Below are 26,745 nucleotides of genomic sequence, written 5' to 3' on the forward strand. Positions count from 1 at the left end.
GGGAACTGGGGTGCACAGGGGGGACAGAGCCATCCTCCGGTGGTCCTCAAGAACAGGTCGGAAATGGCTGTTAAATACTTTAATGGCGATGTGGGGGTGCGGGCGGTGCTTCCTCCAGGCCCCTCAGTGCCGTCTCCACACGCGGTCAGTGTAGGGACATCGGGCAGGTTGGGTTCCAGTTTTCTCCCAGGAAGGGGTTGGGGGGAAGGGGCCCCCAAGCGAGCCCCTCGCACCACGGCACCCACAGCTGAAGATGGGACCCCCAGTCCGCAGAGGAAGGGGAGGCCGCACCGGGAGCCTAGCTCACCTGCCCCGGCGCTGCCCCATCCCTCATCCAGCTGCACAGACGCCGTTTTCTCGAGCAGTCCCGCTGCCCGCCGCTCTCACACAGCCGACTGGAGCCATGTGTGGGGGGACCCTTTGCTGCAGAGGCCTCTGGACTGTGGGGGTCTCGGTGGGCGCCGAGGGGCAATGGAGCGGGAAGCCCCAGGGGAGTGGTCTGGAGGGGCAGCGTCCAAGGAGAGTGTTCGGGGGCGCCCCCAGGGCGGGGGGTGGGTGGAAGGAGAGCAGGGGCGGGGCGGGGCGGGCTGGTCCGCGAACATGGCTAGCCAGGCCGGGGCTGTCTCCAGCCTGGACCCCTCCCGCTGGGCCAGGATGTCTGTCACCGCCGCGATGTCATCCAGCGGCTCAAGAGCTGTGGCACCAGGAAGGGGGAGGGAGGGGGCTAGTCAGAGCTTGGCCAGCGGCCTCCTTGGGCCTGGCCGTCACCTGTCACTGTAGTAGGACGACAGCAAAGCCCGGATCTCGGCCGAGACCGCATCGTCCTGCAGCAGCAGGCCCTCGCCTGGGCCCCCAGGAGCCCCCAGCTCAGCCGGCTCAGCCAAGACTAGGGGATGCGGGATGGTGCAGCGGGGACAAGGGGGAGGCCGGCAGGAGTGGGTGAAGAGATGGAGAGAGAGGAGGAAGAGGAAAGCAGAAGCAGAGACAGGGATCCACGTGCAGAGAGGGAAACAGAAAGGAAGAGATTAGGAGAGAGATCCATGAGATGAAGCTGGCCTGGGGGGTCCTCTTTGGGGGGATCCTGCTTTGAACTTTGGTGGGTGGATCTGAGATGAGTCGGAAAAGAGGAGGAAACAGCATGGGCCCGTGCTCGGTCCCACTATCTGGGTTCCTTTGGGGGCCTCCCCGCACTTCCCCGAGCCCCCACTTCCGCTCACCCATTTCGTGGTACAAGGACCCCTGCTTGGCCAGTGCCTGCGGGGGTTTCCGGGGAGTGGGGGTTTCGATTTTCATGATTTCCTCACAGCACTGCCTCCACTGACCTGAAGGGAGAGCGTGGGAAGGAGTCAGACAGGCCGGGAATCATCTGCCCACCACCCCCCCTGCCCCCACCGCCTTCCTCCAATGCTCAAGCCAGAGGCCTCAGTCAGAATCAACCCAATCTTCACCCAGCACCCCACCACACACACTTACTCATGTCAAAGAACAGCTGCCACAGAGCCTCCCTCCAGTGCTGCAGGGCTTCCCGACTCTCCATCTGGAGGGTGTGTGTCACCTCATCCCCCCCGTACCGGTTACTGATGCTCAGGGTGAGGGGCCGGCCTGCCGCCTGCTCCAGCTCCCCAGCCCGGACTCGAGTGTCCTGCAGCAGAGAGAAGCAGGCGTCAGAGGAGGCACCAGGAGGCATCTGCCAGCCACCCCATTTGGGCAGAAAGGCCCAGACGAGCCAGCTGCACCCTTGAGGGAGAAGGGAAAGCAATGGAGGCAGGGAAAGGGGCAGAGCTTGGTACACACACACACACACACACACACACACGCGCGCGCGCGCGCGCACATGGTAACGGTCGCCAGGTGTCACCTTGTTGACTGCGATAGTAAACAGCGGCTCCTCCCCAGTGTCCGCGTCCTCTGGGTGCCGGTAGCAGAAGAGGTTTGTGCCTTTCAGGACCCCATGTACCCGCTTCCAGTCCTGCAGCTCCCCAGCTTGCTGCAGAAATGACAAGGTTTCCTGGGGACACACACACACACACACACACCCGCGCCCTCTTATGGGAGAATGTGTTCCTTTCTCCTTTCTGCCTACCCTGGTCCCCACCTCACCACCCCCCTCCTTCCTCCAGCCAAACCCTGGTGCTCCCCGAGTCATCCCACTGCCCCACAGTCCAGCTCCCCATCCACTCCTGCCCCCCGAGGCCCCCATACCTGCACCCTGAGGGGGCCGCTGGCAGTGGGCTGAGTCATGCAAAGAGGCTGCGCCACCAGGCGGCAGCAAATGCTTCCGTAGAGGGGCAGCCAGGCAGGGTTCTCCTCTGCGGGAGGCGGAGGTGCTCATGGGGAGTCAGATGTGCGGGGCCCCTCCACACCCAACCCCCGTGTGCCCACACACCCACCATGGCTGACGAGGCTGAGGTCGTGTGTGCGGAACCCGTCCTGCACCGCGGCCAGGGAGAGTGTGCTGTGGGCCAGGAGGTGGTACCGAGGCCCTCTGCGGGGAGATGGAGAAGCGAGCCTCAGCACTGGGAGCAGCCAGGCCCAGGCAGGCCTCCGTCCCCCACCTCAGGGTAGCCCACGAGGGGGCCAGCGTGTCCTGAGCCGCCAAGAAGCTCCAGGCCCTTTCCTTACTCCCCTGACAGCCTGGTGACAGCCGTGGCTTAGAAAGGTTAAAAAATCTGCCCAGGGGCCAGAGCCAGAGGAAAGCAGACCTCACACGTCTGGGTTCAATATCCAGCAGCCCACATGGTCCCTTGAGCACCACCAGGAATGGTTCCTGAACGCAGAGCCAAAAGGAACCCCTCCGAGCAAAGGCAGTGTGGCCCCCAAACAAAATTTAAAAATGTAAAACACGCACAGAGGGCCAGGGTGAGACGGTTCAAAGGGCTGGAGCAGAGGCGTTGCAGCCAGAAAAGGCCTGGCTTCAGTCCCCGCACCGGATGGGCGACCCCAAAACAGAGCACCTGGAAACGTGCCTCTCATCTCTGTCTTTCGTTGGTGAAACTGCAATATGAAGGCACATCTGTCTGCAGAGCTTTGCCCAGTACCCTAGTGCTCTCCAGCGACTCTTCCAGGCCCAGCACAGGCACACCGGGGGCCTGGCTTCATGCAAGAGCTGATTTCAGAGGCTGGGAGAGAGTACAGCAGACATAGTACTTGCCTTGCAGGTAGCTGACCTGGGTTAGACCCCTGGCATCCCACATAGTCCCCCGAGCACCACCAGGAGTGATCCCTGAGCGCAGACCCAGGAACTTCCTAAGAACAGCTGGGTGTGCCCTGCCCAGGGTGACAGTACAGTAAGGAGGGCATTTGCCGTGTATGAAGCCAACCCGGGTTCAATCCCCAGCATCCCATACGGTACCCAGGGCATCACCAGGAATAATGCCCGAGTGCAGTGCCAGGAGACACCCCTGCCCATTGCCCGGCATGACTCCAAATCCCCCCACAGAAAAATGAGTTAAGACTCCAGGGCCTCTTTCTCTCTCCATTTGCACTAGTCCTCGATTAGGCACGGGTCTGGCAGGGGTACAGGCTAGAGGACCTCCCCACCCCCCATGGCTGCTCTCTCTCATCCATCCACACAGGGCCCCTGTGTGCACTGTGCTGGGCCTGGGAGGCATCGCTGGAGATCCTCTGGGGTGCTGAGCAAAGCTCTGGAGACTGCATTTATATTGCAGTTTCAGCAACGAAAAGTAGAGAGGAGATTAGAGGCACGCTTGGGGGTCACCGAGCTGAGCTCAGGGAGCCATGCAGTGCTGGGAACTGAACACAGAGAGCTGGAGCTTCTGCGCCGCACAGCACAGCTCAGAGGTCACCCGGGCCCGATACAAGCTGCCGAGGCCACAGATGGGGTGAAGAGGGGCACAGGGCCTTACCCCACGGCCGGGGTGGGGAGCAGGATGGGGCTGCTCCCGGAAGCTCCAGCGTTCTCCAGCGATGCCCGGACACGCCTCCCTGAGGAGCGGCCCAGAGAACTGCTGAGCTTGGTGGCCAGCCGCTTCGGGGCACCCGTCAGGGCCCCTTCCTCTTCCACACAGGCCCCGTACAGCTCCAGGCGCAGCTCAAAGTCTGGCCCTGCATCGGCACTGCAGACACAGGGAGGGAGAGATGACAGTCCTGGGCAGAACGCGGTGCCCACCCTCCCACGGGCCCTGGAGACGGGCAGGGAGCGTGGAGCAGCACAGAGAGGGCAGGGTGCTCACAAGAGTACGTTGTTCTGAAAGGAGATGTCCGTGAGGGTCCGGTCCACCAGGACCATCTCCGTGTCTTCGATGTGTTCCCCGAGCTGCAGCAGCAGGAACACGGCCCAGCGGTGCGGGTCTGGGGACAGAGCAGAGCCGTCTCCACGTGGCACGAGCCCCCAGCCACCGGCCACCATCAGGTCCTTCCCCCACTTTGGTGGCAGTAGGTGTGGGACTCACCGCCTTTGTTCTTGAAGTACTCTGTGTCCTTCCACATGAGAGGGATCCGGAGGTCTGCGGGGCAGATGGTGGGGATGGGGGTGAGCCGGGGGGGAGTGGGGCCGGGAGCGGGCGGCTGGGTGAACGTGGTGCTGCTTACCAGAGATGCAGACCCGGCCTCGGCAGGGGGAGCGAGGGGCGGGCGAGCAGCTGTCCGAAGGCCTGTGGGCAGATCGGCAGTTTCTGAGCCCCGACTGCCCTCGACACCCCATTCAGGTTGCCAGCCCCTAGGACCCCAGGCTCCCGGGCAAGCTGGCATGGCAGGCTGTCCAGTGAGGGGAGACGATGATGAAACCCGGGCAAGCTGGACACTCGAGACACATTAACTCCCATCCTCGGTGTGTAAGCATGAAGCTCTCCCCCACTTCAGCACCTTCCCCATCGCGACTCACACACACACACACACACACACACGCACACATACACACACATATACACACATAGACATACATACACTCATACAGCACACACACCTACATACGTACACACATCAACACAAACACATATATACACACATACACACACATACACACAAACACCCATACACACATACATACTCATATACACATACACATACATACACATACACGCACAGAGCCCTGGTGGGTAAGCGGGGCCCTGTGGGCACAGGCACCCATGGAGACCCCCTCCCAGGGCTTTCCCTCATGTGCCCTTCAGAGGCTGTGACCAACATCCTAAGGAGACTGCCCCTGTTCCTGCCAGGAGGTCACCAAAACTTAAGCAGGGAACATGTGTGTCCGTTGGCCTCAAACTGATCTCTGCCCTTTCTCCTCTGTTTCGATGTCCTCATTAGATGTTCTGGGCCTTCCCCGTGCCCCAAGCACCCCAGTCCTCCCACCCCCAGGCTCTCACCCTTCCTGCCTTCTCCCCTCATCAGGCCTGTGCCCTAAGGTGCTGGCTCTCCGCCCTCGCTGACTCACCACCCAGTCCTTGGCGACTCCCTCAGGAACCAAGGGGTGGCGCGGGTCACTGTGTACTCAGCGGTCAGGGCCGAGGGTCTCTGCCTCAGCCCCACTACCGAGGCCTGGGAGGGGGTGTGCAGGCAGGCAGGGAAAACCGGACCCAGGGCCACTCACAGGAGAATCCGCCCCAACCGCTGGTTCTGCCTTTGGTTCTGGGGAGTGGCCGATGGGTGCTGACCTGCCTCCTCGCAGGGGCTGCGTCAGGGAGCCAGGAACCTCCAGGGCCTAGCGCGGAGCCACTTTATCCCGCTTCGCCCACTTGGCCAAGCCAGCGACTGCTAACAGCCAGTTCACCTCAAATGGCTGATTCCCTGAAGGCCCACTTCATGAAATAAATCGTTTCTCCAGCCTTCTCTTTCCCCCACAGCATCAGGTTGGTCCTATCACAGAGATGCGTCCGTTCAGCAGAGCGTGACGTCAGGGTAGCGTGTGTCTCACACTGAGCTTCCTGGATGCACAGACTATGGGAAGGGGTAGGTGGTGTCCCTCCCCAGTCCCTGCCTCTAGTGATGAACTCCAGGTACAATGCACTACTATCACTTGTGGCAAATTGGTCATGCTGCAAATGTGTCGATCAGCGAATTGAGAAAATGAGCCTTCCCAGGAGCCAGCCAGCCTGCCAGGCCTTGCACAATTCTCCCCTGGGCTGCTGTGATTCACTCGCGCACCTCGGGGTGGTGCACTGGAACCACAAGGAATCTTCCCAGCCCCTGGGGTGAAGGCGCTCCTCAGCGTGGCCCCCAGCCCGAAGAGCTGCCCCCCCACTCACCGCCGGCCTTTCTTCCCCAGCACTTGCGCCTCCTTGCGCCGCTGCAGCTCGCCCATGTAGCTGAGGATGCGACTGTTGCACACCAGCAAGCTCTTAGTGGCCTCCAGGGCCTGCTCGCGCTGGGAACAGGCTGCCAGCAGCTTGCAGGCGCCCTCCCTCATCCGGATCTCATGGTCCAGCTTCCGCTGCAGCTCCGTGTCCTGGCAGGAAGGGGGGAGGGGAGGGGAGAAGGTACCATCAGTGGGGACAGAGGGAAGAGGCATCCAGTCCCCCGGGGTCTGTGGCCCCAGTGAAAATAATAAGAATCGTGTTTCAGACAACTTAAGAGCGTGGAATGATGCTCAATCTCTGTAGCCTAAAACTAAGCAGGAAATCATTGTGAAATTACAGATATCCTAACTAATACATTGGAAGGGTGGGGGGGCATTAAATCCCCTCTGCTTCTTTTGGATATAATTTGGATAAATCTATGAAAACTACAAATTCACAAGTCCTTTGATCTAACCAGTCAATATTTCAGAGTACATATATATATATATATGTATATAAATTTGCTTGAGTGGACACCAGTAACATCACCATTATAAGACTTATTGTTACTGTTACTTGTTACTTCTTGTTACTTCTTGTTACTGTTGTTATTTGTTACTTCTTGTTACTTCTTGGCAAGCCACGGGTAGCTTGCCAGGCTCTGCCGTGTGGGCAGGATACTCTTGGTAGCTTGCTGGGCTCTCAGAGAGGGACAGCAAACGCCCTACCAGCTGTGCTATCGCTCCAGTCCATATGTGTAGTTACAGTTACATACATAGTTATGACCGTGGTCAAATCAATATATACAAAAATGTTTATTGCAGCATTGTTGCATTGTTTTAAGCACCAAGATTAAAAGCCTTTCTATAGGGCATTGGTTGAATAAGCTACAAAACATCTGTACCAGAGAATACTGCAGACTTTAAAAAGTGAGGTAGAGGGACCAGCGGGGTAGTGCAGTGGGTAAGGTGCTTGCCTTCACACATTCAACCCAGGTTTGATCCCAGCACCCTGTATGATCCCCCGAGCCTTCCAGGAGTGACCCCCTCCAGAGCCAGGAGTAAGCTCTGAGCACTGTCAGGTGTAGTCCAAAATCAAAAAACTAAAATAAAGGATGAGACAGACATGTGTGCAGTTAATGAAATCATATTCAAAATATGGGAAGTGGCTAGGGATGTGGCTCAGCACTAGAGCACATTCCTTGCATGTATGAGGCACTGGGTTTGACCCCCAACACCCCAAAATACATATGAAACCTGGCCACGAATGTAATGCAGTGGCAGAATGCATACTTTATGAGGCAGAGGCGAGGCCCTGGGTTCAATCCTGGACACCACCACACCAAAGTCATCAGAATACATGAAATGGGAAAAGCATAGCAGGGCCAGGAGACACGCAGGGCTGGGGCACAGCGTCACACGCAGGAGGCCGGGTCTCAGCCTGGCCCCGTGACGAGACCCCCCCAGCATGGGGAGTGAGCCCAGAGCACAAAGCCAGGAGTAGTCCTAAAGTACTGCCAGGGGTGAACCCCTCCCGAAAGAGGGGAGAGAACACTATTACACTGCCATTTGTGCATGATATAAATATGCGTAATCAAAGTCCTGCATAAAACAGTTTTTGCAGAACTAGGAGACAGAATGGAAACTTGTTTTATTTTGGGCCACATCTGGCAATACTAAGAGATTACTGCTGATCAAATGCTTAACTTCTGGTGATGTTTGGGTACCATGTGGTGTCAGGAATTGAACCCAGGGCCTCCTGCATGCAGAGCATGTGCTCCAGGCCATTGAGCTATCTCTCCAGCCAAGAATGGAAAATATTTGCACTAGCACATGAGTGTGGGGGGGGGAGGGAGGGGAAATGAAATGTGAACCTGTGGTGCTCAGAGCTTACTCCTAGCTCTACACTCAGGGAACACTTCTGGTCAAGTGTAAAACAAAAACCCTACCTGCTGTACTATCACTCTGGCTACCTAGAGAGTTTTTTTAAGGGGCCAGAGTGATAGTACAGTGGGTATGGTCCTTACGTTGCATGCAGCCAACTGGGTTTAATCCCCAGTACCCTATAGGGTTCCCCAGACTGCCAAGGGTGATTCCTGAATGCAGAGCCAGGAGTAAGCCCTGAGATTGCCAGGTGTGGCCCCAAAACAAAAACAAAAACAAAAAATCTTGAAGGCAAAAAGTACAGAAGGTAGAGTGCTTGCCTTGCATGCATTGACCCAGGCTCAATCCTCAGCATCCGGTTTGGTCCCCTGAGCATCACCGGGAGTACTTCCTTAGTGCAGAGCCAGGAGTTGCCCCTGAGCATCACCAGATATAACCCAAAACAAAACTTAAATTTTTTTTGAGTTTTAAAATTAATACCAGGCACCTGGGGCCTGAGAAACAGTACAACAGGTAGGGCATTTGCCTTGCACACAGCCAACCGAGGTTTGATCCCCAGCATCCCATATAGTCCCCAAAGCTCTTCAGGAGTGATTCTTGAGCACAGAACCAGGAATAACTCCTGAAAATTGCCAGGTGTGACTCCAAAACCTAATATATAAATAAAAGCAGGCCTCGAAACAGACTTGCCAAAAGAGCATCACTGAGAGGGGGCACAACTGCATTGCAGGCAAGCGGGAGGTCCCTCACTGGGAGATGCTCAAAGGACCATATGCCAGGATTTACACCCGGAGGTTGGCCACAGTCACATGCCAGGCAAATGCTTTCACTTTCATACTATCTCTTGGGCCTATGGGGGAAAAACCTTTTAAATTTCCCAAGTGATTCTAAAGTACAGTCAGTCCAGAGAAAGCAACAAAAAGGAATAACACAGCTAGAAAAAGCCATCCTGAATTAGTCCAAAGTTTCAAGTGGTGAGGGCGACATCTAGTTGACAAGGAACCCGTGGAGAAGGTGTTCCCTGCCTCCTCAGGATCCCCAACACAACCCAAACTAGTGGATCTTTGACCCACAGGCCCCTGAGTTTGAGCCCTGAGGACAGAGGAGATGGGAAAGCAAGTGAGACGGATCAGGAGTGAAGCAGGGTGGGGTGTGGGAGGGCCGAAGGGGATGTACCCAGAGAACCACCAGGATCACATTCACTCAAAAAGGACGTGGCACAGAGTGGTGTGGGCGAGCACAGCTTGAACGGCAATCCAAGGGTGAAGTCACAGCCCCGCCAGGCCCGAGAAGCTAGGAAGAAACTTATAATAATAGCACTGGGCATTTCACTCAGCCTCCGTATGCCCCAGTTTCTCCGTCTGTAAGAGAAGGCTGGAAATGGTCCCAAGACTCCGCTTGAGGCAGGAATATGAAACGTTTTGCCTAATGTCTGGTACCCGGCTACAGGAGGGGCGGCAAGGCTATCTCCCCAGACAACCACAGGAGCACCTGTGCTGCTGAGCACTCCCACTGACACCCCAGCTGGGAGGCGAGAGCTGCACACCAGCGGCTGTTCCAGAGCACTGGACCCTGGGCAACCAGCATGCTGGCTGAAGGCTTTGGAGAAAGGGGGAAGGGCAGCCACCATACGCTCTGCAGCTCCCTTGAGCGGGCAAGGGAAGCCACCAAACTAGAAAGATCCCCAAACATCTCTTCTCTCTCACCCCAGCCTTCTTTAGCCCTGGCCTCAGTTGCTGGTCTGAACACACGGAATTCCACCTCCAAAAACCTTGGCTGATTCCCCAGAGAGTTTTCCTTCACTATTTCCTGAGTTTGGCCAGATTCTCCTCACCCATACCCCGGCCTTTCTCACCTGTTTCCTTTACCACCTATCCTTCAGGAATACTTCAGCCCAGTGCCAAGGTCCTTGCCACCAGGCAGCCCTCCATCCCTCCAGACCGCACAAATTCCACTCCACCCTCTTCCCCTAAGTCTGTCCGCACCGGGTCCCACCTCTGCCCCGCGCGCGCGCGCGCACACACACACACACACACACACACACACACACACACTCACACACACACTCACACACACACTTTATGCCCAACCTCCGCTGCAAGTACCCCGAGAGCGTCAGAGGCGGGTGCGCGCGGGGCTCGGTCCCCAGCACTCACCGATGCTTCCCCGGCCCCCTCCATCGCGTGCGCTCCGCCCCGTCTGCCTGCGGCGCTCCGGGCGCCAGTGACATCAGCTCCAAACTGCCGCGAGAGCCTCAGGGGCTCGGGAGCGCGGGGTCCCCAGGACGGCTGGCTCAGAACAGCACTCGGGAAAGTACCCCAGGCCTCCGCGCTGGAGGGTGGCTGCAAGAGGCAGGGCGGCCCCCGGAAGCTTCAGCGCGGCCTCCAAGGTGACCCTGGCTCGGATGCAGGCAGGAAAGCCACTCTCTGAACTGCGGTCTGGGACTAGAGAAAAGCTTGGCTCTGCAGGGAAGAGCCAGTCCGGAGGCCCAGGCGGAGTCCATTGGCCCCTAGCCATGACCTGGAGCGCGCTACAACTACAGCTCTCCAGCCCAGAGGATGCCTGTCACCCCGACGCACAGTCCCTCCTCGTGCAGGCAAGCAGCGCGAGGGACTCCTGGGAAAGTGCCCAGAACTGCGTGTCAGTGGGCCCGGGTCAGGACCCCAGGGGCTGGAGGCGGATGAGTCACCGGCAGAAGCAATGGCCCTCCTGGGACATCCTTTCTCATCTCACTTCCGGTTCTGCTTCCCATCACCTCTGTCCCCTTCAGACTCTCCACCCAGGCCAAGTTCAAATCTGTTTCCGAACTCAATGGGCTGTGAGAACTGACCATCTGAAGCCTCAGTTCATGGGGTTTTTTTGTTTGTTTGTTTTGTTTTTTTGGCTTTTTGGGTCACACCCAGCTATGCTCAGAGGTTACTCCTGGCTCTGCACTCAGGAACCTCTCCTGGCGGAGCTCAGTGAACCATATGGGATGCTGGGAATCGAACCCTGGTCAGCCGTGTGCAAGGCAAACGCCCTACCCGCTGTACTATTGCTCCAGCCCCTCAATGGTTGTTTTTTGTGGGGGGATTTCCTTGGGCGGTGCTGAGCGGGAGGAGAGTGGGGCTGGAGGGAGGGCATAGCCAGAGGTGCTGCAGACTAGTACAGAGGCACTGTCCAGTCAACCATGCCATGCCTGAGAGCAAACCCAGGGCTCCAGTGCAGGAAGTTTGTGTTTCAGCCTTTGTCATCTCTGAGCACTCCAGTGCAGAGACGTCCGTGTCCGGTGGGAAAGTCGGTTACAAGAAACCTCTACCGCTGCGTTTCTTGCAACCCCTTTTCTCCCAGGAACTGTGTATGCAATCCCGGGTGTATAGGATATAAGATGTGTATGCAAAATGTATGCAAATCAGACGCCGGAGTGATAGTAGAGTGTGTAGGGCTTTTGCCTTGCACACGGCCAACCGCGGTTCTATCCCGGCACTCTAGATGGTCCCCCAAGCACTGCCAGCAGTGATTCCTGAGTGCAGAACCAAGAGTGAGCCCTGAGCACTGCTGGGTGTGGCCCCCCAAATCAAATATTTACTGATAATAAATAGCAAAGGGCCAGAGATATAGTTGACAGACCAAGCACATGCTTTGCCTGCAGGAGACTTGAGTTCAATCCGGAGTACCTCATGGACCCCCACATACTGACAAAAGCAGCCTCCAAGCACCAAGCCTGGAGTAGCTCCTGAGTGTTGCCCTCCGGAAAAAAAAAAAAACTTGAAATAAATTAATTTTTTTAAAAACATGAGGCTGGGTTCGAGCAATAGCACAGTGGGAAAGATGCAGATCACTCGCCTTACACGCAGCCGATCAGGTTCGATCCCAAGCACCCCATATGGTCCCAAGCCTGCCAGGAGAGATCCCTGAGCACAGAGCCAGGACTAAGTCCTGAGCACCACCAGGTGTGACCCAAACCCCCTCTCCATTTTTTTAAGGGACTCTCCATTTTTTTATGACCCCATATGGGATCCCAACCTGTAGTTTAAGAAGCTAGAACATATATATGTCCTGCCCCAGGTCATACTCAAAACAATCTTTCTCTTACTCTCCCACTCCACTTTACTTGCAGCTTAAGCTACCTCCTCCCGAAAGCCTTCCTGGATTTACTCTCCCATGACTACCACTACTCCCCATTTCCTGAAACTTCAGTGGGTCTTCTGAGGGACGATGAATTGCTGAACAGCAGTGCATCAGCCCACGGATGAAAGAGGTGACCAAAGTGAAAGCTAAGACTTCTCTTCTGCCTCATAATTTAGGCAGACCTCTCATACTTAAGGATCTCTCCAGTGCTCAGGAGACTATATGTGATGCCGTGGATGAAAGCCAGGGTCAGCCATGTGCAAGACAGGTGCCTTATTCCTCTATCTCTCCAGCCCCAAATTTTAAACATTAAGTATCTAAACCAACTCTGTGCAAGAAAATATTCTGCAATAGGGGCCACTGAGAGCTCAAGGGGCTGAGCGTAGGCTTTGCATGTGGGCCCAGCTTTGATCCCCAGCACTGCATGGTCCCCTGAACACCACTGGGAGGAGCCCCTGAGCACCAAACCAAAAGCAGCCCCCATGCACTGCAGGGTGACACACAAAATATAGTTATTGCAATACTCAGTGGCTATCTAGTACTTGAAATGTAGCTAGAGCAACAAAGGAACTAAGTTCTTTTATTTAATTTTAATTCACAAAACTTCGAATTTAAATAATTATATATGGGTCGGAGAGATAGCTCAATAGGCTGAGTGTATATTTTGTGTGTTAGAGGCTTTGACTTCATTCCCAGTGTTGGAACCAGAGCAAGGCATTTACCTTTGACACAGCTGACCCAGGTTCAATCCCCGGCACCATATATGGTCCCCTGAGTACCCCCAGGAGTGATTCCTGAGTGCAAAGTCAGGAGTAAGCCACACCAATGGGTGGGGCAACGCCCCCCCCCCCACACACACACACACAAAATTAAGTCCCAGTATTTCCTCTAGAAATACTGCCAACAGTGATTCCTGAGTGCAGAACCAAGAGTGAGCCCTGAGCACTGCTGGGTGTGGCCCCCCAAATCAAATATTTGTCCCCTGAGCATGGCTGGGATCCCAGAGCACAGAACCAGGAATAGCCCCAGAGCACTGAGCAGTATGGGCAAAAATAAATAAATATTTACCTGTAGCTAGCAACATGGGTTGGAGCGATAGCACAACAGGTAGGGCATTTGCCTTGCACGTGGCTGACCCAGGTTTGATTCCTCTATCCCTCTCGTAGAGCCCGGCAAGCTACCCAGAGTATCCCACCCACATGGCAGAGCCTGGCAGGCTACCCGTGGCATATTCAATATGCCAAAAACAGTAACAGCAAGTCTCACAATGGAGACGTTACTGATGCCCACTCAAACAAATGGATGAAAAACAGGATAATAATGACAGTGACAGTGACAGTGACAGTGACAGCAACATGGACAGTCCAGAGAAATAGGAATGGCAAATACATTTTATCTCATTTGCCAACACAGAATAATAGTAGCTTTTTCGGGGGCTGGAGCGATAGCACAGTGGGTAGGGCATTTGTCTTTCACACGGCCCACCCAGGTTCAATTCCCAGCATCCCATATGGTCCCTCTACCACTGCCAGGAGTAATTCCTGAGTGCAGAGCCAGGAGTAACCCCTGAGAATCGCTGGGTGTGACCCAAAAAGCAAAAAATAATAAAATAAAATGATAATAGTAGCTTTTGCATATTAGAAAGAGGTGGCCTTCCCCAGGGAAACACAAGATTAAAATGTTCCTTCCATGGGGCGGGAGCAATAGCACAGCAGGTAGGGCGTTTGCCTTGCACGTGGCCAACCCAGGTTCGATTCCCAGTATTCCATATGGTCCCCTGAGCACTGCCAGGGATAATTCCTGAGTGCAGAGCCAGGAGTAACCCCTGTGCATCGTGGGGTGGGACCCAAAAAGAAAAAAAAAACAACCTGTCCCTTCAGATGCACTGGCAAAAAGGGACTGCTGTGGGGAGGAAGATTAGAAGGCCATATCTGGGCTTGTTGGTAAGGAACGCCACAAATGGCTCAGACTTGAATACTGTCCATTCTGTTTTTTATTTTTTTGGGGGGGCCACACCCATCTGTGCTCAGGTTTACTCCTAGCTCTGTGCTCAGGGATTATACCTGGGGACTCGGGACCATATGAAGTGCCTGGGACTGATTTGGGATCGGCTGCATGCGAGGCAAATGTCCTGCCCGCTGTACTGTTGCTCTGGCCTCATAATGTCCATTCTGATCTAAGGGACAGGGATGGGACTGGTGTGGGGAAGAACACGTGTAATAAAGAGCCCTTGCTGGGCTGGGAGAGAGTTCAAAGGGCTGGAGCACATACTTTGCGTGCATGAGGCCTTTGAATGGTTCGGAGGAACCAAAAGGTACCTCAGCATAGATATGATGACTCCAGCACAACGTGCCGAGAGCAGCCCCTGAGGACCACAGGGTGTGGGCCCCAAAAAAGACAAAACTGTCTCTCCTCTTTACCGTCCTGCCTCAGCAGCAGCCCCCAGTCTAGTCCAGGAATTCCCCCCCCCCCCCCCACAGCTTCCTCCATCTTCCTCGCTTGTTTATCTTCTCCACACAGGAGGAAATCATTCTCCCTCTCTTCGCTCCCCCTCACATCCCGTCCATCAGCAAGCCGCACTCAGATGTGCCAACAGCATCACTTGAGACCTACCACTCCGGTCTTCACTATAAACACCTTGACACACCACCAGATCCTCTCCCTGAGGCTGAAAGAGCCTTTGCAGGGTATCTCCTCTTGCTTCTCGCCAACCCCACCCCTTCTAAACTATTCTCCATCAGGAAGAGCTTAAAACCTTTCCCACGGGAGACAATGGTGGAGGAACGGTGTAATGGTGATGGGACTGGTGTTCGAATATTGAATGCCTGTAACAAATCATAAACAACTTTGCCAACCACAGTGTTTACATAAAGTGTAAGAAGAAAACTGAGGGGAGGGGGAATTTATTTTTTAACTTTTAAAATTAAAAAAAATACTTTCCATGGGCCAGCACCACACTTCAGAGTAAAATCTAGATGTCTTGACTTGCCTTTAACAACCTGCACGATCTGGTCCCTGCCCATCAAGTCTGAGTTCCAGCCGCAGGGCTCCCTTCATCCCCACAGGCTATCACCCTCCTCCTCACTAAGAACCTTCATCCTTGCTGTGTGCTCTGGCTGGAGTTTCTCTCCAGTCTTCACATGTACTTATCCTTTGCTGGTCTCAGCCTAAGTTCTCACAAAACCCTTTTTGGCTTTCAGGGCCACACCCTATTTTGCTCAGGGATCATCCCCATGGTGCTCAAGGAAATGTGCTGGGGCTCGAACCCAGGACTCCTGTTCACAGAGCACATGTGGAGTCCCCTGAGCTATCTCTCTGGCCCCAACATTTTTGCAGCTGGGGCTGGGGACATTGCTCAGTGGTAGAGCACACACCTTGCATGTGTGAGACCCTTGGATGTGATTCTGGCTCCTCAGAGTCTTCTCCCCACCCTGCCCAGCCCAGCCAATAGAGACCATGGAGCACAAAGCTGGGAGTAGCTCCTGAGCAGACCAGATGTGGCCCAAAACAAAACAAACACAAAGTTCCAGGTATTTTTGTTACTGTGTTGTGAGGGCCACTCCCAGTGTGCCACCAAGCGCCTGGGAACAAATCCAGGGGCTGAGACTGAAGAGACAGGGCAGAGGTTCAATGTAAGCATGGCATAGTGAGTCCCCTGGCACTGCCATGGGTGGCGAAATAAATGTTTTTAAAAATAATTAAAATAAACAGGAGCTGAGCGGGTAGGGCATTTGTCTTGCACACAACCAACCTGGGTTCAATCCCTGGCATCCCATATGGTCCCCCAAGCACTGCCAGGAGTAATTTCTGAGTGCAAAGCTGGGAGTAGGCCCTGAGCATTACCGGATGTGACTCCAAAAGCAAAGATAAATAAATAAAGATAAGATAAATAAATAAAAATTTAAAAAAACAGGGACCAGAACAGTAGTCCAGTGGGCAGAGCGCTTGCCTTGCATGCAGCCAACCTGATGCCAATCCCCAGCACCCTATATGGTCCACGGAGCACCACCAGGAGTAATTCCTGAGTGCAGAGCCAGCCGAGTATGGCCCAAAAAGCCAAAATAAATAAACAAATAAAATTTAAAAAACAATAGAGTCTCACAAGTGTAAGGCAGGTGCTCACCCATTTCAGGCCCACCCCAACTTCTAATGCTGCCCCCTCCTCTGCCTTCTACTACACCTCCCTCTTTTCACTGTACTCTCACTTGTGAGAGTCATGCTTTGCAGGTGCACTGTCTATTCTCCCAGGTAGACAAAACCTTTCTGTGCCTGAAGGCATTGTGCAGGGGTTAGAGCACCCTCCATTAGTGCAAGCACAAAACCTTGGGTACGTATCTTCAGTGTCTTGCGTGTGCCAAGTGTAAGCCTGGCAGCTCAGCTGCTGTGATCCCTAGGGCCACAGGCAATTTCTGGCCACACTGCAGCCACATGTGTGTAAGCACAACAAAAAGGGCTGTGACCCTGCAATAAGCACCATAACTAAAAGGATACGAATGCCAGATCAGAAAGAGCAGCCGCCCGTGAGCACATGTATGCACATGACAGTGAGAGTGACTGCCACAACCTGCCTGTCTGACTCAGAGTGCCACCCCAGGGGAGCACATGGGCAAGCACAACTAAAGGTATGCAAACATTGGTGGGCACCAGGTCCACAAACTGATGTGTGAGCTCCAACAAGCATCTCAGTCAGACACGTGTGTGCAGCAATGGTCAGTGCAACAACAATGAAGGGATGAAAGGTGTAAATCAGAGCACCTGCCTTGCATAGTGAGGGCTTGGACTTAATCCCAGCACAGGAAGGAAAAGGAAGGGAGGGAAGGAAGGAAGGAAGGAAGGAAGGAAGGAAGGAAGGAAGGAAGGAAGGAAGGAAGGAAAGAAGGAAGGAAGGAAGGAAGGAAGGAAGGAGGGAGGGAGGGGAGGGAGGGAGGGAGGGAGGGAGGGAGGGAGGGAGGGGAGGGAGGGAGGGAGGGGAGGGAGGGAGGAATTAAAAGGAAGATGGGGCCCCGAGTGATAGTACAGTGGGAGGGCATTTGCCTTGCACATGGCCAATTCAGGTTCGATCTTCTGCATCCCATATGATTCCCTGAGCACTGCAAGGGATAATTCCTGAGTGCAAAGCCAGGAGTGAACCCTGAGCATCACCAGGTATAACACACAGAAAGAAAGAAAGAAAGAAAGAAAGAAAGAAAGAAAGAAAGAAAGAAAGAAAGAAAGAAAGAAAGAAAGAAAGAAAGAAAGAAAGAAAGAAAGGAGGGAGGGAGGGAGGGAAGGAAGGAAGGAAGGAAGGAAGGAAGGAAGGAAGGAAGGAAGGAAGGAAGGAAGGAAGGAAGGAAGGAAGGAAGGAAGGAGGGAGGGAGGGAGGGAGGGAGGGAGGGAGGGAGGGAGGGAGGGAGGGAGAGAGGAAGACCAACTGGGGCAGAGCAAGTAAGGTGCTTGCCTTGCATGCAGCTAAGTTTGATCCCCAGCACTGAATACAGTCCCCCAAGCCCTGCCAAGGAATAATCCCTGAGCATAGAGCCAGGAGTAAGCCCTGAGCACTACTGGGCCTAAAACTTGAAGAAGAAAAAAAAAAGAAGAAGAAGAATTAATGGATTAAATAATTTTAAAATAGCATAGTCCCTAAACAAATTAAGCTGTCTTGGTCCAGAGAGGTCCAGCTGGATGGGCAGGGCTTGCTTGATGCTGGCACCCCGTGGCGTTCCCCACCCCACCCCCAGCACAAAACCAAACAAAAACAAAATCAAAACTTTCTTGTCATGTTCACTGGAGTCTGGTAAGAAGCTCGTGTTCCAGATATATCAGTGTTGGGAATAAGTGAGATCCCAAGCACACAAATCAACAAAAACAAGACGAATGAAATAAAAAGTTCTCCCTGCTGTGTCCAGAGCGGCAGAATCCTTACATCCTGGCCAGAGGCCCCTTCCCCTCGCCAGTCTGGCCATATCCTTCCTGCCCGCAGGCTCTCACACCGAACTCCTCTCGCCTTCCCATCCCTAAAAGGCGCTCTGGCGCTCGCCACATCTATACCCACCCACAAGGCTTCCAGATATAGGTACAGAGGCCCACTGCCAGCATGATGCTCCGAACGCAAACGGCCTGGCAGCACACGCAGCTCCCGCCGGGCAGGACACGTAGACCCACCTGCCGTGTCCCCGCCCGCTCCCAGCCGGCCCCCCAGCACCCCAGAAGGAGCGGGCAGGGCGGGGAGCAGGGGGGATGCATGCGGGGGGCGATGGGGGGGGGCGTTACCTCCAGGCAGAGCGCCATCTGCCGAATGTAGAGCATATTCAGGTCCTCTAGGATGTGCAATCTGTCCTGCATCTCTGTGCCCCGGCGCCCCTTCCCTTGACGGGCCCTCCGGAGACGGTGCGGGCCGCCAGCCACCACCACCGGGACTCCGAGTCCTCGTCCCGCGGCTCCCCTGGCCTTGGCACACGCGGGCAGCTCCGGGGCAGCCGCTGCCCCGCGCCCCCGCCCCCGGCTGCAGGGACTAACTTTCCTCGCCCGCTGCAGTTCCCGGGCCCCGGCGAGGGCCGGCCATGGGACGAAGGAGAAGCGCGCCGAGCACGGGCTGCAGAGGGGGCTCTGGGCACGGAGTGTCCCAGGCTCGCTGGGGTGGCAGCTGTTCTCCCAGCTGTGGAAGAAAAGGGCCCTTTCATTCGACTCCGGCCCCTCCCCGGCCCCCGCCCACAGCCCGGCCGGGCGGACAGAGAATCTGTGTACGGGACGGCCAGCGCGTGAGGGGCAGGCACAGCTGGAAGGGGGCAGGGAGGGGACCGCCTCGTGCAGGTTCTGCGGAGTCCCGGGCTGGGTACCGAGGCTGGAATTTTCCGAGACGGGTTCTGGCTCCGTCTGAGCCGGCGGAGAGAGTGGGCGGAGAGGGGCTCGGGACGCCGGGGAGGGGGGCTAAGCGCACGGACGCGGCTCGGCTGCCCCCCCGGAGTCACCGCGGGCGACCTCGAGCCCCGTCCAGCCGGCCCCACGCGGGCGGTTACCTCGCTTTCCCAGAAGAAGGGGCAGGGGAGTGTCTGTCTGCGGCCGCCCCCGCTCCCCTCGGCGGGCCCCTTCCCTTCCAGACAGGAAACCGGCCCCGATTCCCAGCCAGCTGCGACTCTGCCACCCCCCACCCCGAGCCCAGGAGCCACGCTCCCCTCGGTGGCCGGCGGGCCCAGCAGCTCCGCCCCGGCTCCTCGGCGCGGGCCCCCCACTGCCCGGCTCAGCCCCCGGGGCGGCCCCCCTCGCACAGGCCCCTCCTCCCGGGCTGGGGCCGCGCCCCTCGGGCCCCAGTTCGGGCCCCACACGAAGCTGTCGTGGGGGCCCCCCCCGGCAGAAACCGCCTCCACCAGGTCCACTAGTTCCTGGAGCCCGCGAAGGGCCGGGCCGGCGGGACCCGGGCGTGAAAGGGCCTTTGTTCTGGGGCGCCGGGGGTGGGGTGGAGGAGGGGGCCGGAGCCCGGCCTGGAATCCCGGCGGGGAGGGAGCCCGCGGCGGGAAGGAGGGAGGCCGCCCCCGGCCTTAACCGTTTCCAGGCGCCGCGGGCGAGAAGTGACCTTGGGGACCCACTGGACAGTCGCTGCACGTCCTCCGGGTCTGGCTCAGCCCCGAGCCCGTGCGCCCCTCCCGAGCTGCTTTTGGGAGACGCAGGTACGGCTCCGGGCTGGCCACGCGCTGCGCAGTGGGCGCGGGAGGAAATTCACCCTGGAGACTGCCGAAGAAGGAGGCTGCAAGCATGTGTACGTGTGTGTGTCGGGGGGGAGTCACCCCAGATCGTGCAAAGGGTGCGCCCAGACGCACATTCCGCAAGACTTTGGGGGGACCGCCAAGCAGCGGGCCGGGCTTGGACGCCAGGGGCCGGCCTGGAAATCGAGAAGGAAGGTGGGGACAGTCCCGGACCATTGAGACCGGTAGTGGAAAGGGGCTGGTGCCCGGACGCAGTGCGAGAGGTTGTGCCGCGCCGCCCTGCCCACCGCGCCGTGCCACGGCTTTACCCGGGCGAGGCCGGGCCCGGGCACATCTGGAAAATCGAGCCTGAAACCCCTTCGGCGGAGGCCAACCGGAGTTTTTCCAGGCAGAGGCAAGTCGTCCCTGGCCGGACCAGGGAGTGTCCGGGGTGGCACCCGTCCCACTAAATCGCCAGCGGTGCGCGCCTTACTTTTTAAGTCAACAACGGGTGGCGCTAGGCGCGCGGCGTCCCCGCCCCTGGGCGTTCGCCGGGGCCCTCGGGACCGCGGGGACCCCGCAGAGGGGGCGGCGGGCAGGGGCGCGGGTCGCTCACCTCGGGCGGGTCGATGAAGAGGCTGAGTCGGAAGCGGCCGCGTTTGAACTCCATCTCCAGGGCGGAGCCCCTGGCCACGGTGACCCGGCTGCGGTGGTTTCGGGAGAACATGTTGGCGGTCCTTGGCCCCGCGCGCCGCCGCGCTCTGTCCCCTGCCGTCGGCTTCAGTCCCTCGATGCCCTCCCGTCGGGCCCGGAATCTCCCGCGCCCAGTTCCCTAACCCCGCCCCCGGAGACGACACCTGGGCTCGGCTGGGCGCGCCACCCGCCACCTCCACCTACGCCAGCGCCACGGCCAGCACGGCCAGTCCCGAGGCGCCGGGCACCTCGCGAGCACTGCGGGGGCGCTGCTTCCCTGGCCGCGGACGCCGGCCTCACCTGGGTAAGGGCGGACCCTGAGAAGCCCCACCCCACCCCTGCCCGCCCTGAGCGCGGAAAATCCCTTGGTCACGGGGACCGCCGCTTTGGCACCTTGCAGCCTTGGGAGCGCGCCCGGTCTTACCCCCGGGCATCTCCAAAGTGACTCATGATGCTTTCTGCAGTTCCCAAAGTTCCTTCTCTGACCCCACCGAGCCAGGCTCCCTTCCCAGGTTCTCTGTTCATCCCTAGTGGTCACAAATCGTGGGCAGTGGGTCGGAGAGATAGTACAGCTGCTCAGGCGCTTGCCTTGTATTCAGCAGACCTGGGTTCCATCCCTGGCTCTACAAACAGACTCAGGAGTAAGCCTGCAGGAGCGCCCCCAAACCAAAACAACAAACAAATCTTGGGCAGTGCTTAAATACATCTTGGGGCTTGAGGTTTTGTTTGATTTGGGTTTGGGGGCCACACCCGGCTCTGCTCAGAGCTTACTCCTGGGAGTGATGCAGGGACCTTATGGAATACTGGGGATGGAACCGGGGCTTGACCTAGTGCAGGGTAAGCACCTTAATCCCCGAACTATCTCTCTGACCCCTGACGCATGTCGTAGAACCTATTTCTGTCATTTACAGAACAGTGGCGCCCTGGCCTCATCCCTGAACTTTCTGAGGCTGTGTTCTCATCTGTTCAGTGAGGATGCAGTAATTATATCCACTCCCCTGGCATCCAAGGTTGCATATGAGAATGAGTGCAAAACGTCCAGTGTAGTGCCTGCCACAAGACAGGTGTGGGACCTTTCAAGGACAAGAAGCTAGTGCAGAAGCTTTGGGCCCTTGGACAGGTCTCCAGTGGCCCCTGAGCTCCCTGCAACCAGACCTTAAGACCTTAAGGTGCAGAGTTAAAGTGCAGAGTTAAAGCAAGGATAGGACTCAAAGGCCGGAGTCTTGCACTGGGACCCTCGTTACATCCCCATGCTGCATTCCTCAGCACCACAGAGAGTGCCCTCAGCACCCCCAGACATATTGCCACCCAAACAAAATAGGAGAGAAGGTCACAGCAGGGGATTAGCTTGCTGACTTCACATGCAGGATCTCCTGGGATTTAGAAAATAGCTGGGTGCTGGGGGAAATGGGGATATTGGTGGAGGGAAGGTCACATTGATGGAGTTGGAACAAATGCCTGAAACAACTGTATAGTGAACAACTTTGTAAATCAGGGTGTTTTTAATAAAAATAAAATTAAAATAAGTTGCTAGGGAGAATGAGTGAGATAAACAGAGAGGGGGGGAAGAGAGAGAGAGAGAGAGAGAGAGAGAGAGAGAGAGAGAGGGAGGGAGAGAGAGAGAGAGTGCACCCCTTCATAACAGTTAGGTATAGCCAGAGAAATAGCATTAAGCTTTAAAGAAATGAGGTTAAAATTGCCCAGTTATGGCAAATGGCTCACTAGTCTTCTAGGAAACCTGATGAAATCTAGCCAGGAGTAAGCCCTCAACATTGCCGGGCATTGCCAGGTGTAGCCCCAAAACAAAAACATAAAAATAGTAAACGGGTTAGAGAAGTACAGGGAGTAAGACACATGCATGCAGCTGACTCTACAATCCTCAGTGAGTGAGTTCAATCCTCAGTGAGTGAATATGATTCCCTGATTGCATCTGAGGGTATAGACAGGAATACGCCCTGAGCACAGTCAAGTATGATAAAAATAAATAAATAAATAAATAATGGTGGTGGGTGGGGAGCAAAAGTACAGTGGGTAGAGTGCTTGCCATGCACATGGCACACCTGGCTTCAACCCCCCAGCATCCTACATGGTCCCCTGAATGCACCAGGAGTGATTCCTGAGTGCAGAGTCAGGAGTAGACCCTGTACACTGCTGGGTATGACCCCCCACCCAAAAAAATAGCAAAAAGGGAAAGTTGTTAGCATAAGGAACTGCATGGCCTGGCTCTGGCTTTAGATGTCACAAAGATCCTGCCGTTCCCATCATCTGACTCTATCTCCATCCTTGTTCCCTTCACTCTCCAGAGCAAAACAAGATTGTTGCCAGAAAATTCTGGGTCTCTCTCTCTCTTTTCAGGCTTAAATCCAGCAGAAAAGACTGCATCTGTTTCCTGAAGCTCCTACACATGTGTGGGATCACTAGAGGTCATGGCGATCATTTTTCCATGTCAAACCAAGCTTTGCAGTTGAATGGCTAGACCCGAGCCAATCGCTACCAAAAGAAGGTCGTGGTGTCAGCTGGTCAGGCACAGCTCTCGCTCCTAGAGGCCAGCTGAAACCCAGTGGGCTGGGACAGAGAGGAGAAGGTTCCATCTGCGGGGTGAGGTGATGGATGCTGAAGAGAAAACAAACAAACAAAAAATCTTCAAAGTATAAACATTTGCACAGAGACTGAAGTGATAGTACCACAGGTAGGGCATTTGCCTTACACATGGCCGACTGGAGTTTAAACTCTGGCACCCCATATGGTCCCCTGAGCCCTCCAGGAGTGATCCCTGAGCACAGATCCAGGAGTAAACCCTGAGCACCTCCAGGTGTGACCCAAAAACAAATCAATCAATCAATCAATATTTGCATAGAGAAGGGGCTTCTTTCAGGGAGCTTCTTTCAGGTATGATGCTATACCATCATAAGATGGTATAGCATCTGGGGGCATCTGAAACACAACTCAGTGCTGCACTGTAGCACTGTTGTCACGTTGTTCATTGATTTGCTCGAGCGGGCACCAGTAACGTTTCCATTGTGAGACTTGTGACTGTTTTTGGCATATCAAATACGCCATGGGTAGCTTGCCAGGCTCTGCCATGAGGGTGGGATACTCTCAGTAGCTTGCCAGGGATGGAGGGATAGAGGAATTGAACCCAGGTCAGCCATGTGCAAGGCAAATGCCCTGCCCACTGTGCTATCACTCCAGTCCTTCCTCAGTGCCTGAGAGGGAAAAATGGGAAATGCATCGGAGTTTTGGGCACCCACCGCTTTTCAGGGGCTACTCCCACATAGGGCTCCCAGGAACCCATGGAGCTAGGATCGAAATCTACCCTCCTATAAATAAAGCACTCTCAGCCCTTTGGGTCAGCTCCTTGTCCATCGTTTTTATTTTTGTTTGGTTGTTGGTTTGGGGCCACCCCAGCAGTGCTCAGGGCTTACTCTTGGCTCTGTGTTCAGGGATCACTCCTGGTGGTGCTCAGGAGACCATGTGTGTTGTCTGGATTGAACCTGAATCAGCTTCATGCAATGCAAACACCTTAACTCCAGCACTACTATCTCTCCGGCCCAAGGTTGGCTTGCTTGTTTGCTTAGCTTGCTTTTTTTGAATCACTGTGTCATAACAGGCTTCAGTTGTACAATGTTCCATCACCCATCCCTCCATCAGCGTACATTTCCCACCACCAATGTCCCTGGCTTCCCTCTCACCACCCCACTCTCCTACCCTCCAGCCTTCCTCTATGGCAGAAGGCTTTGTTTCTTAATGCCTGTTTCCTATAGTCACTCCTCTAAACTGTACAGGGAAGGAGCTATCTTCCTTGTCCACTGCTTTATGTCCAGGGCTTGGCATACAGGAAATGTACAGTAAACATCTTTTGATGCATGGATTCAATTCTCTGCATCGTGAAAACACCAAAACAGAAAAAGCACAGGAGTGGAAGTAAATGAATATTGGAGATGCCAAGGGGAATTGCAAGCATGGGGATTTGAAAGGAATGAGCCTTGCATGCTGTCAGACTAAAACAGCTTGAAGTAGAGGTTTGCTTCTTGGCAACAGAGCCCTTTCAGCCCAGAAAATCTTACCTGAAACATGTGCAACATAATCAGAGCTGCCAGGATGGAAGCAGGGACTGCAGAGACATGCCTTGACCTCTCCACAGGCCCGATGAAAGGGCTAGCACAGCCCTGACAACAGGAAGAAGAATGGAATATCTTGGAGAGGAACCACAGTACTAATCCTGCGTGACAGTTTGAACGTGGTTGACCACTGCAGACTCTGGGAAAGCAGCGACACAGGAAGTTGGATCTGAGATCAGCTGGCAGCTTGCAGGTCAGGTCACACTGTTCTACACTGAGGGCAGAGAAAGAAGGCTCAATATTTGAGTCTTTCTGAGTCTCTCTTTCTTTCTTTCTTTCTTTCTTTCTTTCTTTCTTTCTTTCTTTCTTTCTTTCTTTCTTTCTTTCTTTCTTTCTTTCTTTCTTTCTGTCTTTCTATCTTTCTTTCTGTCTTTCTGTCTTTCTTCTTGTTCCTACTTCAGCGCCATCCTCACAATCCCCCTGGATTTATTTCTTAATTTTTGAAAAAGCCTATTTTTTTATTTGCAGGGGCAGGGGGATGCCATGGGCCACACCCAGCAATGCTCAGGGCTTACTCCTGGCTCTGCCTCAGGGATCATTCCTTGTGGGCTGGGGGGGCATATGGGGTGCGGGGATCAAACCAGGGTTGGCCACATGCAAGGCAAACACCCTACTATCACTATAGCCCTTGAACCAGTATTTTTAATATTTCTATTAAACCATTAAAATACACACATATCATAAACATATTTAATATTGTCACATTTGACATTGGCCACGATAGAAACATTTATGCAACCCAAATCAGAGCTGTCATCCCCCCACACACATACACACACATACATATGCTCCAGAAGCTTTTGTTAAACATTTTCCGACATGCCAGTGACTTGGCATAAGCCTGCCAACTTTCTCTTTGTTCCTATCTGTATCTCTATCTCCCATCCAGGAAGTCGTGGTCTAGGGAGAGGCTGTTTGTCACCCAGGGTTCAAATTGTATTCCCATGTCTGCGCCATCCCCCTCCAGGCATGACGTTGGTAGGCTGAGGCTCTACCCTTGGTATGGCTTCTGGAGAAGGACATTCATTTCTTCTTCATTTCTTCATAGCCATTTGATTCAGGCAACCAACTTGAATGCTCCCAACTTGGCTTTGACTCTCAAGCGAGAGGATGATTTCTCAGGGAGAGTTGGGGATGCAATCACTGGTGTGAGCCGGAAACCCCCCTGTGACCAGGCTGCTGTGGTCTTGGAGGAACCTCACTCATGTGCTCCTGCTGCCTAGCCACCCTAGGTTCCCACTCCTCACCAGGCAAAGTATGGGATAAGGGTAGAGAGACAACACAGTGGGTAAATTGCTTGTTGCTTGTGACCTGAGTTTGATCCCCAGCATCACATATAGTCCTCCAAGCCCACCAGGAGAGGTGTACAGAGCCAGGAGTAAGCCCTGAGCACTTGCAGAAAAGGAAGAAAGAAAGAAAGAAAGAAAGAAAGAAAGAAAGAAAGAAAGAAAGAAAGAAAGAAAGAAAGAAAGAAAGAAAGAAAGAAAGAAAGAAAGAAAGAAAGAAGAAAGAAAGAAAGAAAGAAAGAAAGAAAGAAAGAAGGGAGGGAGGGAGAGAAGGAAGGAAGGAGGGAGGGAAAGGAGGATGGAAGGAAGGAAGGAAGGAGGAAGGAAGGAAGGAAGGAAGGAAGGAAGGAAGGAAGGAAGGAAGGAAGGAAGGAGGGAGGGAGGGAGGGAGGGAGGGAGGGAGGGAAAAGAGAAGGAAGGATGGAAGAAAGAAAGAAAGAAAGAAAGAAAGAAAGAAAGAAAGAAAGAAAGAAAGAAAGAAAGAAAGAAAGAAAGAAAAAAAGAAAGAAAGAAGAAAGAAAGAAAGAAAGAAAGAAAGAAAGAAAGAAAGAAAGAAAGAAAGAAAGAAAGAAAGAAGGGAGGGAGGGAGAGAAGGAAGGAAGGAGGGAGGGAAGGAGGATGGAAGGGAAGGAAGGAAGGAAGGAAGGAAGGAAGGAAGGAAGGAAGGAAGGAAGGAAGGAAGGAAGGAGGGAGGGAGGGAGGGAGGGAGGAAAGAGAAGGAAGGATGAAGAAAGAAAGAAAGAAAGAAAGAAAGAAAGAAA

At 54.8% G+C, this 26,745-nt stretch overlaps 1 protein-coding gene and 1 long non-coding RNA gene across 8 annotated transcripts; one reads left to right on the forward strand and one right to left on the reverse strand.

The window, feature by feature from the left end:
* Positions 1 to 64: 64 nt before the first annotated feature.
* Positions 65 to 20,759, reverse strand: RTKN (rhotekin). Of its 6 annotated transcripts, XM_055119772.1 has the most exons (13): positions 19,222 to 19,555; positions 18,476 to 18,860; positions 6,204 to 6,403; positions 4,552 to 4,613; positions 4,413 to 4,466; positions 4,194 to 4,311; positions 3,867 to 4,076; positions 2,391 to 2,485; positions 2,203 to 2,309; positions 1,859 to 1,987; positions 1,474 to 1,642; positions 1,218 to 1,322; positions 65 to 694 (listed from the first exon to the last, which is right to left on the reverse strand). In XM_055119772.1, exons 2-13 carry the CDS (start codon positions 18,545 to 18,547, stop codon positions 384 to 386), a joined length of 1,632 nt encoding a protein of 543 aa, XP_054975747.1. In that variant the 5' UTR covers positions 18,548 to 18,860; positions 19,222 to 19,555; the 3' UTR covers positions 65 to 383. The 6 variants fall into 6 exon arrangements, with proteins under 6 accessions (XP_054975747.1, XP_054975745.1, XP_054975746.1 ...); XM_055119770.1 differs by lacking the exons at positions 18,476 to 18,860; positions 19,222 to 19,555 and adding an exon at positions 20,501 to 20,759; XM_055119771.1 differs by having other exon boundaries at positions 18,476 to 19,555.
* Positions 20,744 to 26,071, forward strand: LOC129399575 (uncharacterized). Of its 2 annotated transcripts, XR_008627184.1 has the most exons (4): positions 20,744 to 20,881; positions 22,933 to 23,266; positions 24,722 to 24,891; positions 25,747 to 26,071. It is a non-coding gene; the product is annotated as an uncharacterized LOC129399575 (long non-coding RNA). The 2 variants fall into 2 exon arrangements; XR_008627183.1 differs by lacking the exons at positions 24,722 to 24,891; positions 25,747 to 26,071 and having other exon boundaries at positions 22,933 to 23,930.
* The last annotated feature ends 674 nt before the right edge of the window (positions 26,072 to 26,745 follow it).

This window comes from Sorex araneus, chromosome X (assembly GCF_027595985.1).
Source record: "Sorex araneus isolate mSorAra2 chromosome X, mSorAra2.pri, whole genome shotgun sequence".
Lineage (NCBI taxonomy): Eukaryota > Metazoa > Chordata > Mammalia > Eulipotyphla > Soricidae > Sorex > Sorex araneus.

Coding starts and splice junctions, on each gene's coding strand:
- RTKN (XM_055119770.1), bottom strand. CDS start 20,611: ATGTTCTCCCGAAACCACCGCAGCCGGGTCACCGTGGCCAGGGGCTCC. Junction 4,312..4,412: donor GTACTTCAAGAACAAAGGCG/GTGAGTCCCACA, acceptor CTCTGTCCCCAG/ACCCGCACCGCTGGGCCGTG. Junction 695..1,217: donor GTCCTTGTACCACGAAATGG/GTGAGCGGAAGT, acceptor CTGGTGCCACAG/CTCTTGAGCCGCTGGATGAC.